We start from the raw sequence: 17,920 nt of genomic DNA, 5'->3' as shown, positions 1-17,920 counted from the left end.
GCTCTCCTGCTCCTCACACTGTGCCCAGTTAGGGATGGGCTGGGCCAGCCCCACTCCAATCACCACAAACTCAGTGCCTGCACAGGGGCAGCCACAGCTTCTCTCTCCCACCCTCCCAGGGAACAATTCCTTCCCAATCTCCCACCCAGCCCTGCCCTCTGGCAGTGGGAGCCATTCCCTGGGTCCTGTCCCTCCAACTCGTGTCCAAACTCCTTCCCCATCTTTCCTGCAGCTCTTTCAGGTCCTGGAAGGCCACATTGAGGTCACCCCAAAGCTTCTCCTGTCCAGGTGAACAATCCCACCTCTGCCAGCCTTTCTGCTCCATCCTCTGCTCATCCTCCATCCTCTGGGCCCTGTCCAGCAGCTCCAGGTCCCTGCTGTGCTGGGGCAGCTCTGCAGGTGGGGTCTCACCTGAGGGGCAGAATCAAGGCCAGCCCCCACCCACCAGCACCTCCAGCTCATGGATTCCCACAGGCCAAATTCTCAGCCAGGATCCTGAATTTACTGGATTTATTCCCATTTTTTCCCAAGAGCTGCTCTCCTGGCAGTGCAGCACCATCTTCCCTGACAGCTTTTAACAACCACAACTTTTTGTTACAGCAGCAAACCCAGCGTGAGTTTGGTGGCAGGAGGAGGAGAAGGAGGCTGGAGAATCCTATTCCTGTGGAGAATCTGAAAATCCCTACCCCAAACTTATGGGAAGCTCTGCCTTCTGTGATGGATGGGGAAGAGGGAAGGATACAGAGCTGGTACAATGGAACAGCCTTTAATTGGAAACAATCAACAAGTGATAAAGGGATTTATGGATGAAAGACAGGGAATTCAGGGAAACATTCTGTCCCTGTGCAAATGGAGTGTCCCCAGTGCCAAATTCAACACATCCAGCCCTATTTTCTCTCGAGTCCCACAGGCCACAGTCAGCTCCAGCACAAAAAGCCCTCAGTGCTCTCCTGGCATCACACCTCTGATAATGTGCAACTCCAGACCAACAGCAACAAATATTTGGGGCAGAGATTCCTGTTTTCTTCAAAACTTTTATCTAAATGATGGTGTCAGACTGGCTGAGGAGCTGTCAGCAAAAATCTGTAACCCAAACCAAAAGATGAAGTACAATCAACAGCCAGGACAGATTTCTGATGGTTGCAGAGATTTAAAAACAAACCAAACCAAACCAAGCAGCTCAAGTCTGACAAATTCCTTCAGAAACTCAAAATAGTACAATTTACAGAGGAAAGCATTCACTGAGCATGAATTAATAGGGTCCCAAAGGGGCTGTGGGTTCCTGAAAAGGTTTCTGAAGCCTCTTTTGCACAAACCACAGCTCGTGCACAAGAACTTGGAGATCTCTAAATTAACGACAAAACATTCAGCCAAGATTTCAAGAAGGCTCTTGAAGAAACAATTATTGAGAAAAGAGTATTTAGCAAAAGCCCTGGTGTAAAACTCTGGTTGCTCCCTCTGTGATCCAAGTCCTTACTGCATGTACTTTGTGTCTGTTATTACACAGCTCAGCTGTAAGTGATCTTTTCCGTGTATGAAGCCCTCAAAAGCAGAGGGAAAAGCAGGCACAGCACCTGCTTAAAAGAAAAATTAAATGCCTGCACACCTTTGTAATGGAGAGTAAAAAGTAGTTATTCAGAGCAGTATGAAGTGTTTTCCAGCTATAAAAAAATGAAAAAGGAGGAAGAAGTGTTGGAGAAAAGAGTCTTTTGTTAAGCAGATTTCTCTGGCTGGGATCACCTCGATGATAAGATGACAGACACATCAAGATTTAAGTACTTAAAACCACATTAGGGGAGTGAGACACAAAGGGACTGCAGGTCAAGCCTGATCTTTCAGCAAAGTGCATTAGATTGTTCAACAGACTTTCCACCTCCAGCTTCTAACTCCAAAAAAAGCAGAGATATTTTTCTAGCAGGATTCTTTTGCAAACAAGTTCATAAAACACAGTCCATTGTACTTCTGGTGAGGAGAAGTAAAATGAGAAGCAATTAGAATGATGATGAACTCATTAAGTCAAAACAGCTATAAATAAAAGCAGAGCAAGTCTCAAAAACCTGTCTGAAAGAGCTGCTGAGGCTCTTCCAGGGGATGGATGAAGGAGTCTGGTTTAAGTCAGGATGAAATGTGGGAAGAGCTGCAAACTGTCCCTGGACCAGCATCTGCTTCTGAGTAACATCCCAAAACTGCTACAAAAATTACCTTCAAGAAGATAAATGAAACTCTACCTCCACCAGCAGCCTCTTGCCAGCTGCACAGGGAGCAGGAATGTCCAGCTCCTGGATTTGGGGGTTTTTAGGGCACTGGGCAGTGCTGTGTCCTTACCATCGGACTTTATTGCAGGTCTGGGTGGCGCCCAGCGGGGACCCGGCCACCATGGGCACCTGGATGGGGCTGTGCTGCTTGTTCATGACCAGGTCCAGCTTCTCCTCCAGGGACTTGCAGGTGGCCTCCAGGGCCAGCAGCTTGGCCTCGATGCTGTCCAGCCTCAGGCATATGGTCTGGTTGATGGAGTACAGGAACGACTGCGGAGGGAGGAGAAGAACCCGCATTGAGAACGCTCCCGCCTCATCCCCACTCCCGAGGAAGCTCCAGACAAACGTGACTGGGAAGCGATCCTAAAGGAACTCACAGCCTGTCTAGTGACAAAATCCACCCCTGATGACATCCAGGAGCGTTTCAGCAGGCTCACATTCTTCCAGATCTTTATTTGGGAGCCAAAAGCAGCCCAGCCAAAGCCATTTTCACCTAAGCACTTTGTCAGGATGATTTCATCCGCTGCAAAATCGTTTCTAATGACTTGCCAAAGCCTTGCAGCCCACATGTGAAAACAAAAGGATTATAAATCTCTGGATGCATCCTCCTGGATAAAGTTAGTAAGTTTTTTTCCTGCCCAAACAGATAAATTGCAGTGGAAATTGTATCAACACAAAAAATCTTGGAGACAATTAATGCCACTCACTTCAGCTTCCTGCTGAACAACAAATCAAGAAAAGCAAATAAATAAAATCTGTTTTGCTAAGCAATCTTTTTGAAAAGAAAACATATTCCACTTGGGTTCTCCTGGGAAAACAGGCCATTGGAGGGAAGAGCTGCACTCTGTGTGCTTTGCAAACAGCAGCTGTGCCATCTTGTGGCCCTGCAGTCACTGAGCTCCCCAAACTCCTCCCTCACACAGCTCCAGCTCCTGGGATCGCCCCAAAAATACAGAATTACACAGGACAGTGCCTGTGGCACTGAAATACTCATCAGGTACTCACACTCCAGGGCAAAAACCAACCCTAAATCACAGCAGGGTGACTCCTGAGCTCCTGAGCCAGAATTAAATGTGAATTATCTATCAGGATAATGCTGTGAGCTTCAAATAATAACTTCAAACATGCTGAAAGTATCTACAAATTGTAACACAAATACATCCTCAAGTTCATCTCTTTTTGGTCAATTTAATTTATCAAAAAATGTCCCAGTACTGAAGTTTTGGGGCAATTAATTCTGGTGATATTTTACATTACATCTGAAATTCTTGGTACTAATTCTACACTGCAAAAATTAGACAATTATCCAGATTTTTAAATTTGTGCCTAAAAATGCACAAGTGTATAGCAGAATAATTCCAGTATTAAGTATAAACAGTTTATTTTACATTCTTGTAATAACTTCCCCTAAACTGAATTGGCATTAAACTGAAACCCAGGGAAGGACATGAAATAACCTTAATAGAGGGATCCTGGCAGTTGATTTCTATCCTCTGACGTTTCAGGGCAGGCTCCACATCATCATCTGCCACTTCATGGTTCTCCAGCACAACTGCAAAGGAAACAAGAAGTTTTTTTGTATTGCCAGAGTTTAGAGCCTGAGAGGACAAAGCTCAAATTAAAAATACAGTAAGTGGAGAAAACAAAAGCCTGTACATTTAATGAAGATATTTAATGTGCTCTTTGACACTTGCTTGGGGGTTCTCTCAAATCTCTGACAGTGGTGATGGGACCAGGTTTGAGTTCCTCTACCAAGCAAAGACTTTTGAAGGACTGGCAGGTCTCAGTTTCTCCTCCAACTCTTTGGGACCATTTCTGAGTGACTTTTTCATTTTGTATCAGAAAAGCAATTTTTTGGCCTGCGTCTCTCATTTCCATTACTGCTCTTACTTGCAATAGCCACAGAGGACCAACATCTCAATAGATTTTCACTCAGGAAGTCAATTTCTGAGCAAGTGATATCCAAATATTTGCTTTCAGAAGTGTTTTTCTATTTGACTGTCCAAAGAATTTTAATAATGGATGAGACAAAGTGTCTTACACCTAAAACAATTCCTAATGGATGGGGAACAGTTCCCATTGGAGGAAAAGCCTAAACCATGGAGAAAAACAAGACTGCAGGAATATTTCATTGTTTTGGGGGTTAGTCTACCCCTCCACAAAAAAAACCAAACAGGCAATAAAGCCTTTAAGAGAAAAGTGAAATAAATAAAATAATCTGATCAAAAGGGTTTGGAGATACACAGTGAAGCTCTGGAAATCATGGGACATGGGCTTCAAAAGCACCTTTTGGAATAAAACCCTGGTTGGTATTTTAAAGAATAGCTCAGCAGTGACTTCCAGTTCATGGGCACTGCTGGAAATCTCTTCCTACCTGGATTATCAGGAGTCAGGTCCTCCACAGCAATCTGAACCACATCAGCCAAATCCTGCTCTGACATCATTCAGAACCTGCAGCAAAACCCCTCAGGCACCACTGCAGCTCCCCAGGGCAGAGCTGGCCCAGGCATGCACTCCTGCAAAACAGCAGCAAGGACAGGGTTAATGTTTGTGAAACAGCTCAGGCAGCATCAACACCTGCAGCTGTTCATTCTCCTTTTATCAAAAATTCAGAGAAATGACCAAGCTCCAAAGGGATTTTCCAGTGGCATCCACGGTTCAGCTCCTGCAGGAGGAACCTCCCTGCCCCAGGGCTGAGGCAGGAGCTGAAGCTTTCCTTGCTCTTCGTTGCACATTCCCAGGGATAGGGAGAACTTTCAGGTTCACACTCTCAAAGCTCCCAAAGCTCCCATCCACACCAGGTTTGCAAGAACTGCAAATTCTGAGTCTTAACAGGCCTCTAAAATCTTCCTAAACTCAGTGAGAACCAGGAGTTTCCTCACACCTTGTTACAACTAAAGTAAAACTTGACTTTTTTCTTCAGGATGAACTTGCCTGGTTTTTCTACAGCTCAGTTCTGATGAAACCTTTTTCAGGATATGGTCCTGATTTTAAAGTCAAAATATTTCTCAGCCTTGCTGCCCTGGAATTCTCAGTCCAGGTTATTTATTAGTGTTTTAAGAGAAACCTTCAACCTGTAAAATTGAAATAAAATCGCTGCAATCTCTCCTAGCTGTGCTTTCTCCCATTTTACAAAGGGCTAGACAACAAATACCAAGAGATCAGTGGATTTTTTTTTTTCCTCTTTTAACCTAGAGTAATAAACACTGAAGAGATAAATGGAGATTTACTGATGGAAATGATAATTCATCCATTAACACGGACATGGAATCAAATCCAACTATGTACAACGATTTTCCTCTCCCACTTGAGCCCAAGAAATCCATCAGGCCAGACGTGGAGAGGATAAATTTTTAGGAGAGCAACAAAACCTAGAGAAGGATTCTGAGGAGGCCTCCCCACATCTCCCAACTGTTTACCCAAAATACCAGCACTGCCAGCACTGAGTCACTTGAAATTCTGCTCATGGTGAAAGAGTTTTGGGCCAGCACAGAGTGTGGCAGCAAGCCCAAAAACCCTGGCAGTCCTTCCGTGCTCGTGGATGCCATTTTGGCAAGGGAAATTTGCCATTTCTGAGAAGTGCTGGTGCCCAGCCAGGCTGAGCAGAACAAAGCAGCTGAGCTGATCCATCCTGTCACACATGGCCTGCACCAGGAGAGCCCTGCCTCGGCTTCAGGGGACACATCCACCACTGCAAGCACCAAAAAAGGCCAAATTAGAACAAATTAGAACTGTTTAAAAGCTTCTTATTTGCAGGAGTCACTGTAACTCACTTGGTTATTACAGGACTCACTGATGCTGCACGTATTGCATTGAAACCACTCAGAGCAACAGATTTCTCCTCTGAAGGAACTGCAATAATTGTGTTGCAATTAAATTGTAATAAATGTATAAATCCACTTTAATACTTCACATATCTAGCACAAAAAATCCTGAGGTTGAAGGGACCCACATGGATCATCCAACTCCTGGCCCTGCATAGACAACTCAATGCCTTCAAACTTAAATTTAAAAATCACTAAATTCAATTTTTCTTTGAATTATTTCGTGTTTCCAACACCCATTGTCCACCTCTGACAGGACACAGGCTGAAATGCTCAACTTCACCTCAGGGATACCCAAATATTCTGTCCCAGAGCCTTTAAAGAAGGGCACAACCACCAACCTACAGCTGGCAGAGCAGCTACAGCACACACAGAGAAATGTGTGTTCACAACATCAGTATTTACTTCAATTTAAATGAATTTTATTCCAATCTCACTAAGTCAGACACAACTTGGAAGAAATCAACCACAATTCTGCCTTTTCAAAGCCAGGACAAAATTCCCTTCTGCTGCCATCCTGGATCAAAACATAAAGGGGGAAACAAATAAATACAAACAAAATAACAAATAAATGAATTAGGATTAGGAAAGTCCAAGGAAGCTGCAGCCACTGCAGTTCTCACACCTTGAATAAAGAGTCCCTCTCCCAGTTTCACCATTTCCATTTCTAACAGTAAATTTTACTGGTGGTATGACCTTGCTTTAGAGCCAAGGGGAAAAGCCTGATCAAATTCAACAGGATGAGAGTTAGAGGAGTTTATCAGCTTCCAAAAGCTTCAGTCAACAAATTCAGAGTAACTTTGCCATTATGGTTTCCATGTACTTTACTCAGTGAAGTATTTACCAGTTTTCCTCACGTAAAACACTCTTTTTCTTGAAATTTCCTCTATATTCCCCCTTTTTTTCCACCTTCTGTCTGAACCTCTAGTCCCCATTAAATCTAAATTAAGTGTATGTACATTGGCATCGGGCCACCAGTGCTGAACTATTCCCAGGAACAAATTTTCAGTTATAAAAAAGAAATATTAACAGAAAGCCAGGAAGCTGGGGATAAACCACAGCAGGGCCAAGGAACGTGCCCACTTCTCCTCCCCAAGCAGCACATGGAAGTTGGATCAACACAGGAATATTTTATGGTCACTTTGCCCCTGTCTGGGAGAGGGGATGGGGAGGAAGGTTCTACCAGGCAGTGGAAAATATTCCATGAAAGGAGTTCCTGGCCAGCCAGGCTCACACCAATTCCAGCCCAGGGCTTTTGGTGGATCTATGCTGCACTTCTGGATTCTCTCAGAGAATTTCAGGGGCTCCTCCAACTCTAAAAGTGTGGAACAGGTTATGGTGTGTCCTGGAGGGATTTCCTCCCCGCTCCACTCCCAATTCCTTGGGTGCCTCCAAAGGGGCCAGCCTGAATCCACGAGGTTCCACAGGGCCCTTGGGTCACAACAACCCCTGGAACTCCAGGCTGGAAAGCTGGGAAGGGACTGGGGCTGAACAGGAGCCCAGGTGTGCCAGAGGCCACTGGCACCTGGCATGGCCACAGCCCCAGGGCAGGGACTGTCCCCTGTGCTGGGCATGGCTGAGGCCACACCTGGGCTGTGGTCAGGTTTGGGCTCCTCCAGAACAGACACTGAGGGGCTGGAGTGTGTCCAGGGAGGGAAATGGAGCTGGGAAGGGAATGGAGGATCCTGAGGGAGCTGGGAAGGGGCTGGAGAATCCTGAGAGAGCTGGGAAGGGAATGGAGAATCCTGAGGGAGCTGGAAAGGGAATGGAGAATCCTGAGGGAGCTGGGAAGGGAATGGAGAATCCTGAGAGAGCTGGGAAGGGGCTGGAGAATCCTGAGGGAGCTGGGAAAGGGAATGGAGAATCCTGAGGGAGTTGGGAAGGGGAATGGAGAATCCTGAGGGAGCGGGGAAGGGGCTGGAGAATCCTGAGGGAGCTGGGAAAGGGAACGGAGAATCCTGAGGGAGCTGGGAAGGGAATGGAGAATCCTGAGGGAGCTGGGAAGGGGCTGGAGAATCCTGAGGGAGCTGGGAAGGGGCTCAGGAGGATCCTGAGGGAGCTGGGAAGGGGCTCAGGAGGATCCTGAGGGAGCTGGGAAGGGGCTCAGGAGGATCCTGAGGGAGCTGGGAAAGGGCTCAGGAGGATCCTGAGGGAGCTGGGAAGGGAATGGAGAATCCTGAGGGAGCTGAGGGGGCTCAGCCTGGAGCAAAGGAGGCTCAGGGGGCCCTCCTGGCTCTGCACAGCTCCTGCCAGGAGGGGACAGGGAACAGGGACAGGAGCAGAGGGAACGGCCTCAGGCTGGGCCAGGGCAGGCTCAGGTCGGACATCAGCAGGAATTTCCCCATGGAAAGGGGGGTCAGGGATTGGAGCTGCCCAGGGAGGGTTGCAGTGCCCATCCCTGGAGGTGTCCCAGCAATTCCTGAGGTGGCACTCGGTGCTCTGGGTGGGGACAAGGTGGGCATGGGGCACAGCTGATCCCAGAGCTCCTTCCACCCTCAATAACCAATTCTGGGAAATCCCAGGTTCCCCAAACATTTTAACCCCTCAGAGCTCCTACAGCCCATTACCAGAGCAGCTCTTCCACTACCCCACCTTTCCCCACCCCAGGCCAGAGCCCACTTTGTTCCTCTGATTCAATAATCCCAGCAGACACCTGCTGGATAAATGAAACTACAACTAAAAATCATCTCATTTTCCCTTAAAAATGGGAGCAAAAAGCCCTGAGTATCCCCATAAGCACTTGCTTGGAAGTGGCTCCAGAACTGTAGTACTCAAAAAAAAAAAACTCATCACAGACAACTAAAGATATAAATTTAAAGCTGATTAGATAAATTACATTAAATATCTCTGCCAATACTCTTACTCAGAATTGATACACTTAACACAGAATTCAATCAGCCTTTGTTTAATTAAGTAAATTAATATTTGTAAGCAACTAAATTAAATTCACCTGAATTCCAGATTAGCTTTTCCACACACAAGTTTAATGTAATTTAATTAATCTATTTTAAAACATTAATTCTGAATAATTCTTCTGAGCAGTCCCTTGTAAACAAAGCTATTTACTGAAATATCTGATGGCTTTCCCTGGTCACGGGGCAGCATTCCAAAGTGGATAATCAAACCCATCCAATGCCTTGTTAACACAGGAGAACATGCACAAACCAGAAACCTTCTCTCATATTAATTAGCAAGGGTAAACATCATCTTTTAAAAAACCCAAACACATTCCAAAGCTCTGCTTGGAGTGTGGAATTGCACTACTCTGGCTGGAGCAGCTGAGCTCTCTTGGACATTTCCCAGTGCTATTGATAAATGAAAATCATCCCTCAGATTCCAACTTGCACTGTGGCAAATGTTGCTGCTGCTTGTGTGGGAAAAGCTGGGAAATGCCATTTCCCTCTGCCCAGCCCCAGAGCCTCAAATGTTCTTCCTCTTCTTCATTCCACTCTTCCCTCTTATCGATTAAAGGCATTGCTCAAAAATGGAATTTCTGTTCCAAAAATCTGTATCCAACCACACTTGGAATCATGGAATTGGTGGGGTGAGAAGGGGCATTGAGGCTCATCCCATTCCAGCCCAGGGACACCTCCCACTACCCCATGCTAGGGATCCAGGGGCAGCCCCAGCTGCTCTGGGAAATCACCCCAGGGCCTCAGCACCCTCATTCCTTCCCCACATCCCATCTGTCCCTGTCCATGGAAAACCATTCCCCTCAAATGAATTTAATTCATTAATTGAGCCCATTTTCTAAGCCAAAGGTCCTTATCCTGCAAAAACTCTGATTTAGTGAGATTTCCCAAGGTTTTCCACAGCAGGTGAACACAAAGCCCAGCTCAGTGACAGGAATGAAGCCAGCACAGGCCAGGGCTGATCTCCAGGAGCAGAGGAATGACCTCAAACTGTGCAGGGATTATGGTATAAACATCATCCACGCTCTCCAGGGAAGATGCAGAGGACAAAATACTCATTAATTTGGTTTTTATTTAAATCCCTGAGGTCTCATCCCTGCAGGGAAATAGCCCAGAGGGGCACTGAGCTGTCTCTGGGCATGGAATGATCCCCTCTAACTGCACCTGGGAAGCAAAGGACAGGATCCCAGCAAAGCAGCAGCCCAAGAACAGGACAGGACTGGCCCTGGGAAGGTCTCCAGGAACAAGAATCCCCCTCTGGAGACCCCAAACCCCTGGCACAGCTGGGACCCCCCTGGAGGGTCCTGGGGAACAACCTCTGGAGCAGCTCCAAGGAATGTTAGGGTAATTCCACACATGAAGTTATTCCCAGGAGCTACAAAGCTCAGGACACAACAATTCTCATTTCAGTCTCTCTGTGACTTGCAGCAATTCTCTAACCCAGAGCCTGGCTTTTCCTCCATGATAAAATCACCTTGGTTGGCAGCTGGAACGGAACCTTCCTGCACCAATCCCCAATTCCCAAAAAAGCCACACCAGTGCAAATGGAACACAATAAAAAGCAACAATTTAAGAGCATGCAGGGCTCAAAGCACCATAAATCCAAGAGCCTCCTCTGAGCCCCAGCTCTCTGCAGCCCATCTCAATGTGAATTAAAACTCATTTTTAGGAGGAAGAGATCAGATTTACACTTCCTTCTTACTACCCGAAAGTACAAACGAGAATAATTTTTCTTAGCATCTGTTTGGCTGTCACCCTTATCCTCAATCCACCTTAAAAGGCAAGGAAAAACATTGTGTTTCAATTAAATTTCATAGTGAAACCACACAAACATTTCAGTTTAACAGCTTAAAAATGAGTGTAATAGTAGACAAGCAGATTTGATTCAGCCAAAGATCAGGAAAAATGTCTGTTTTCCCAAAAAAATATGACAGAAATATTCCCTATCTGGGAAAATCAGGACACCAGCCACAACATTCTGGAGATGGATATATCAAAGAAATATCACTCACAGAGGTAACATGGTGATGGACTCCAGTGCAAGTGGTAAAATTCAGCTAGCAACCAAAAAAAGGAAATGGTTGCTCCAGGAAAAAAGAAGCTGGAAGCTGTGGAGTAGAAAACCTCCCAGGGAGGCAGAAATTCTCAAGAATTACCACGAAAGCTCCCATTATTACTTTTGGTTTATTGTTTTGCCTTCAGAAATATTTGCTTTTTAGGTTTTTTTTTTTTGTTCCACCTGGTACAAAGCCCTGTTTTGCTTGGATGTCTTTTCCCAACTCTTCTAAGCCTGGCACCAATCCTAACCCAACACCCAACAAATAACCCAGGAATGCCTTCCCTGCTCCCCGGTGTCCTCCCAGGCCCAGGAATGGCCGTGGGTGGTCACAGGGAGCAGGAATTCCAGCCCCAATTCCCTGTGGATCTTGTACAAACCCCCCTGCACAGCCCGGCTGGGATTATTCCCCAGGAGCTGGGCAGGAAATGTCCACACGTGGCCCAGCTCTGCTCTCAGGTGCCCGCACACACTCTCAGAGCCTGAATTCAATTTACAGCCCTTTAATCCCGCTGAACTCAGCGGCCACCCCCGGGCGAGGAGCTCTAAATGCCTGCAGACTGCAGGCCTGAAGGCAGGGGCTGGAATTCCGGATCCCGGGGGGATTATTCCCGACAGGGATCATTCACACCAGGCACAATTTGTAAGAGTTCGCTGAAAAGCAGCAAATGGGAGAGCAGACCTGCCCAGACAGCAAATCCCGTCCCGTTGTTTTCTTGGTTTCAGCCACTAGATGGAGGATTTTAATTGGGAACAGCTCCAAAAATCCTGTAAGGACTCCCAGGGCAGGTTTAGGTGGAGATCAGGGGAAGGTTCTTCCCCCTGAGGCTGCTGGGCACTGCCAGAGCTGCAGGAGAGGTTGGACAGCGCTGCCAGGGATGCCCAGGGTGGGGATTTGGGGATGGCCTGGACTGGAGGAACCCTATGGGTCCTTCCAGCTCAGGGTATTCCATTATTCCAGGAAATTCAAACTTCCAGGATTAGCTTCATCCACCTTCCAGGGACCCAGGGACAGCCACAATTCCCTGGGAATCCGTGCCAGGGCTCCCCACCCACAGGGAGGAATTCATTCCCAATATCCCACTTATCCCTCTTCTCTAGGGCCATTCTCTCTTGGCCTGCCAGCTTACCTTTAGCAACAAGAGAGAATAATAGTAATAATAATTTATAGTTTTTTCTCGTTTTTTCCTAACATGTGCACTGCTAGTCCTCAATACACTGGAAAATGTTTCTGATCCAGCAATTCCAAAGGAGACAAGAACAGCCCCCAGTGTTGGCACAGGCTGCTGCTACTACAAAAACGCAGGAAAGCCAACATCAAATACAACCTGCTCACTCCAAAGTCTTCTAATGGATTTTCCTGCTGCAGGCATCAAGGAAAAAAACCTTTCCAGCTGCCAAACCAGACCTTGCACTGCTGTATAACAGAGAGATAGCAGGAGGTTCAAATTCTTGCCAAAAAAAAATAATGAAGAGCATCATTTCAGTAGGAGAACACGAATTGAGCAGTTTTTCAAAATCTGAGTTATTTTCATAGGATTATTGAGGGTGAAAAAGAGCTCTGGGATGGTGGAGTTCACTCTGTGCCCCATGCCCACCTTGTCCCCAGCCCAGAGCACCGAGTGCCACCTCAGGAATTGCTGGGACACCTCCAGGGATGGGCACTGCAACCATCCCTGGGCAGCTCCAATCCCTGACCCCCCTTTCCATGGGGAAATTCCTGCTGATGTCCACCCTGAGCCTGTTCCCTCTGCTCCTGTCCCTGCTGGTCCCTGAGCACAGCCCAACCGCCCATCCTGCCTCCAAATTTTGAATTTTCATTTACACCGCCTGATCCTGGCTTGGCAGCTGCCCTCCCTGTAGTGAAAATTCCCAGCTAAATTCAGCTTTAAGCTCCCCAGAGTTTCAGTTCAGGGGGTGCTAGAGAAGATCAGGTTGGTCTGTCTATACCTGAGGAGCAGAGATGGGAACTCCCCACTGCCATCAATTCCCTCCATTCTTCTCCATGGTAAAACTCAGATTTTCAGAGGTTTGAACTGAATATATTCTTCACTGAAGTGCTCTAAAGTCAGGGGTTACAAACAGGAAGCAACATCAAATGATTCTGTTCAACAGACACCACCACAAATTATTTTATTTCAAGTCCCACATACCAAGGGTGTGATGAAGTTAAACCTTTTGTATGTTTTTCAGTCTAACTGGTTGCAAAATTCACTATTTTCCAGCACCTTTAAAAACCTAAACCTGCAAGGAAACAAGTGGTTTATGTGACTGTGAAGACATTTTATTCCTTTTATTTTACTTGGGAAAGAAAAAAAAAAGGTGATTAGCCTCTCAATGATATGGATAAGAAAAAAAATCAGGTTATTTCATCTGTCAATAACCAAATATGGAGTTTCAATCTAAAGGAAATCAACCTGTGACCAAAATTTTATTAGCAAAGTTCTGCATACAAAGACATTTTGTGGCTCTAAATCCAACCTGGCTTTGCTCTGTCCCCTCCTACTAGTGGCTCAATCCCAGCAACTCCAATTCCAAGGAAAGAGATGAAAACCCTGGAATTCTGACACAATGAAGGAAAACCCTGGAATTCTGACACAATGAAGGAAAACCCTGGAATTCTGGCACAATAAAGCTGTGTGTTGTTCCTGCACCTACAAAGCTTTCCAGGATGAGGGGGAAGCTCAAGAGAAAACCAGAGGCAAACTCAAGTCCTGGCAAACAGGAGCCTCTCCCTGGAATTCCCTGGGTGTGAATCCCTTGGGACACCCCAGCTCCTTCCCAAGCCAAGGGAAATCCACAATCAGCAGCTCTGAGCTGTGACTAAAACTCGTTTTCCTCACCTGATTGCCCAAAATTGCAGAGAAAGGATGGTAAAAGCAGCAGAGGCAGGAAAGGAGCCCTTTTCCAAACTTATTTCTTGGAGCAGGTGCCTCTGGAAGCTGCAGCTGTGAGCATTGCTAATTAGCACCAGGCCCTTAATGGTTTTATTAAATGACTCTGGATGTTATTAATCAATTAGTTCTTTAAAGGAACCTTAATTAACACCTGCTCTGGAACCACACAACTTTCACATGGCTGGGTGACTCAGACAGAAAAGCCAGCTGTAGGAGAGATGATAAATTGAAAAAACAAAGTTCTAAAATGTTTGTGGCCTCTGGAGAAGATGGGATGTTTCCCAAAACCAACCTCTATCTTTTTATTCTGTCAGTAAATTAATTAATCTTTCTTCCTAACATCTATTACTGAAAAGGGAACTACTTCCATTTATTGATGGGAAAATTTGCTCAGTTTCAGAATCAAAGTCTTGTTATGCTGCTGCATTTCCATAAACAACTACTTAATATATATATAAATATATATACAAAAACTTCCTAACCGAGAAAACCCTCTGGTTCAAGAGCCACTACTATGAAATTCTGACACTTTTTTGTTTGATATTTTAAAATCTTGGTTGAAATATTTAAAGTTATAAAAATATCAGGTTTGCCTCTTGGTATCTTGGTATCTATAGGGCACCACACCTCAGATAACCTCATACAGAAGGAAAGAAAGTACCAAAAATCACTCCAAAATACCACTTTAAAGCTGCTTCCACCAAAGCAATCTCTCAGTTGCTAATAACCCTTGTTTACTTCAAAAAGTCTTCCCTGGAGAGCTCCAAAAATAAACTGATCCATAAACTATCTGTGCCATAGCAGGATAAAATGACTATATTTGGTGAAGTACACAACTTGCCACTGTGGATGGATTTAAAAATAAAACAAAAAAAAAAACGGGGGGGGGGGGGGGGGGCGGGTGGGGGAGAGAAAAAGGAGTCAACACTTGAATTGCAAATAAGGGTATCGGGATACCGAGTGTGTTCAGAGAATCCTGGAATAGTTTGGGTGGGAAGGGACTTTAAAGCTCATCTCGTTCCACCCATGCCATGGCAGGGACACCTTCCAACATCCCCGGCTGCTGCGAGCCCTGTCCAGCCTGGCCTTGGGCACTGCCAGGGATCCAGGGGCAGCTCCAGGGAAAGCTGTGCCAGAGCCTCAGCACCCGCACAGGGCAGAATTCCGGCTCAAGATCGCATGGAAAGCACTCAATGTCAAACAGCTGGCTGGCATGAAGAGGACACAAAACACCAACCCTGCCAGGCACTGAATGAGCACACACGGGGCTGTGCCCGGACCCTGCTGCACCACAGCCCCAAACACATCCCGGGGGGACAGTGGACACCGAGCCCAGCACTGGGGAGCCCGGCAAGGGGTGAGCCCCGGAGCGGAGCGGGAAGAGCCAAACCTTTGGGTGGAAGGGACCTCAAAGCCGATCCCGTTCCAGCCCTGCCATGGCACGGACACCTTCCACCATCCCAGGCTGCTGCGAACCCTGTCCAGCCTGGCCTTGGGCACTGCCAGGGATCCAGGGGCAGCCCCAGCTTCTCCGGGCACCCCGTGCCGGGGCCTCAGCGCCCTCACCGGGAGGATTTGCTCCCCGATATCGAGCCACGGGCGACCCCCATGAGAGCGATGGGGGGAGGCGGAGGGGGGCGCGCGGCCCCCCCGCCTCGGCCGCTCCCTCCCCGCCGGCTCGCGGCCCGGGGAGCGCCGAGGGTGCGCGGTGTGTGCTCGGTGTCCCCGTGCGGGGCCGTGCGGGCGGCCGGGGGGTGGCCGCGTAGCGGAGGCTCCCGCCCGCGGGGCGCCGCGTTACCGTGTGAGGCGGGCGCCGAGTTCTCGTGGTGTTTTGTGCGGCGGCTGCGATAATGGCGTCCTTCCTCGCGAGAGATCCGGCCCGGGGCCCCGCGCCGCGCACGCGCCGCGCCCGTGCGCGCGATGCCCCCGCCCTTCCCCGCCGAGGCGCCGCAGCGGGGACCGGACTACGAGTCCCAGAGGGCAGCGCGCGCGCCCCCGCAGGAGCACGCCGGGACCTGTAGTACGCGCGGGGTGGCGCGGAGCCTGACGGGAAGTGTAGTCAGGGAGTCACGGAATCACAGGGTCACTGAGGGTGGGAGAGAGCTCCGGGATCACCGAGTCCCACCTGTGATCAATCCCCACCTTGTCCCCACCCAGAGCACCGAGTGCCACCTCAGGAATTGCTGGGACACCTCCAGAGATGGGCACTGCAACCCTCCCTGGGCAGCTCCAATCCCTGACCCCCCTTTCCATGGGGAAATTCCTGCTGATGTCTGACCTGAGCCTGCCCTGGCCCAGCCTGAGGCCGTTCCCTCTGCTCCTGTCCCTGTTCCCTGTCCCCTCCTGGCAGGAGCTGTGCAGAGCCAGGAGGGCCCCCTGAGCCTCCTTTGCTCCAGGCTGAGCCCCCTCAGCTCCCTCAGGATTCTCCATTCCCTTCCCAGCTCCCTCAGGATTCTCCATTCCCTTTCCCAGCTCCCTCAGGATTCTCCAGCCCCTTCCCAGCTCCCTCAGGATTCTCCATTCCCTTCCCAGCTCCCTCAGGATTCTCCAGCCCCTTCCAAGCTCTGTTCCCTTCCCTGGACATGCTCAAGCCCCTCAATGTCTGCACCACTCAGCCAGCAGAGCTGGCAGATGAAACAGGAATCTGCACCTCCAAAATCATTCACACCTTTCCCATCATCTGCTCCTTCCATCAGATTCCTCCCCCTGACAGCTCCTGGGTTTGGAGCTGGGATGAGCTGGATGTCACTGTGGTGCTGAGGACAGGAATGTCACCGTGCCCACAGCACGCTGAGCAGTGGGAATTTGCTAAATTGGCTCCTCGGCCTCGCTCCTCTGTCACTCCCGTGTGTGCCGTGAGAACAGCAGGGCTGGGCGAAGGTGGGGAACGCACCGTGAACCTGCTGGGGATGACAAAATATGCAAAAAATCCCCAAAATAGAAGCACGGAGGAAGTGTACGGAAATGGCTCTGAAAGAGGACAAAGATTAGACGATTTTATGCCTTTATATAGCACAGTGCTGCCCAATAAAGACCAACCACACTTCACTTTTCAGCTTCACTGTAGCCAGCAGCAACTTTCAGACTTCTGCATTAAAACAGTCCTTAAAAAAGACACATAAAAATTCCTAAATAAGATGCCGAATGGGGTTTTCCAGTGCCATGTCACACAGCTGAATCCACTCAGGCTCAGCTGTGTTTCTCCGGACACCTGCAGGCCTGGTGTGTTGGGAAATTGCTCCCTCATGCAGGTTTGGGAGTGCTCAGCTGAGCCTGTTGATTTATTTATCATGTTCTCCCCCTTCACAAGCAGATCAGGCAGTTCAAAGGTTAAACCACTTAGAGTCTGACTTTTCACACTGGATTATTTCACGCTTTGCTGCACCGATTTGCCCTGTAACAGTTTTGCTGAAGAGTTTCTGCTGGACTCAAGCAATTGCAGGTCCCAGCTGGAAAAACAGGGACACAAATATCCCTGTTCCAGCTGCTGTGGGAGCTGCTGGTGAAAGCTTTTGCCATCCTAAACCAGCCGGAGGAAAAAGCCACCCTGTTTTCTCATATTTTTATAATATTGCCATCCCAAAGATTATTGACTCCTGTTTGCTGGAGGTGTGAGGTGTTTCTCCTCTGGAGAGCCATGAATCATTTCCCAACACAAACATAAATCTTTCATTGTCATAAACCAGTTATGGTATTTACCCAAAGTTAATTTAGCTCAAATTAACTGCAGGAAATACTGGCGGGATCCAACTGATGTCTGCAACTGTGATCAGAGATAACAGCAGAATAAACAAATAAAACAATTTATCCCAAGGGAGGCTGCAGCACCTCCTCCTGCCAGTCCACTCTGATCCAGCAGCTGAGAATCCACAATTGCCTCACCCCTTAGAAGAGTTTTTCCCTCTTTACCAGAGAAATTAGTTTGGATTCTTTTCCAAACCAGGAGGCATTTCTTTTTAAAATTATGGATGACACC

At 47.8% G+C, this 17,920-nt stretch overlaps 1 protein-coding gene across 1 annotated transcript in view; it reads right to left on the bottom strand.

Moving 5' to 3' along the window:
• Window positions 1–15,873, bottom strand: part of BANP (BTG3 associated nuclear protein) — a 115,941-nt gene extending 100,068 nt beyond the window's left edge. The window contains exons 1-4 of the mRNA XM_054640759.2: window positions 15,743–15,873; window positions 4,630–4,771; window positions 3,713–3,807; window positions 2,326–2,525 (exon numbers count right to left, since the gene is read on the bottom strand). Of these exons, the coding sequence (XP_054496734.1) occupies window positions 2,326–2,525; window positions 3,713–3,807; window positions 4,630–4,699 (365 nt within the window). The 5' untranslated portion in view covers window positions 4,700–4,771; window positions 15,743–15,873. The remainder of the gene's footprint in view (window positions 1–2,325; window positions 2,526–3,712; window positions 3,808–4,629; window positions 4,772–15,742) is intronic.
• Window positions 15,874–17,920: the final 2,047 nt, after the last annotated feature.

This window comes from Agelaius phoeniceus, chromosome 12, assembly GCF_051311805.1.
Source record: "Agelaius phoeniceus isolate bAgePho1 chromosome 12, bAgePho1.hap1, whole genome shotgun sequence".
Classification (NCBI taxonomy): domain Eukaryota; kingdom Metazoa; phylum Chordata; class Aves; order Passeriformes; family Icteridae; genus Agelaius; species Agelaius phoeniceus.
The sequence above is the reverse complement of the archived record's forward strand: the minus strand, read 5'-3'. Positions and strand labels throughout refer to the sequence as shown.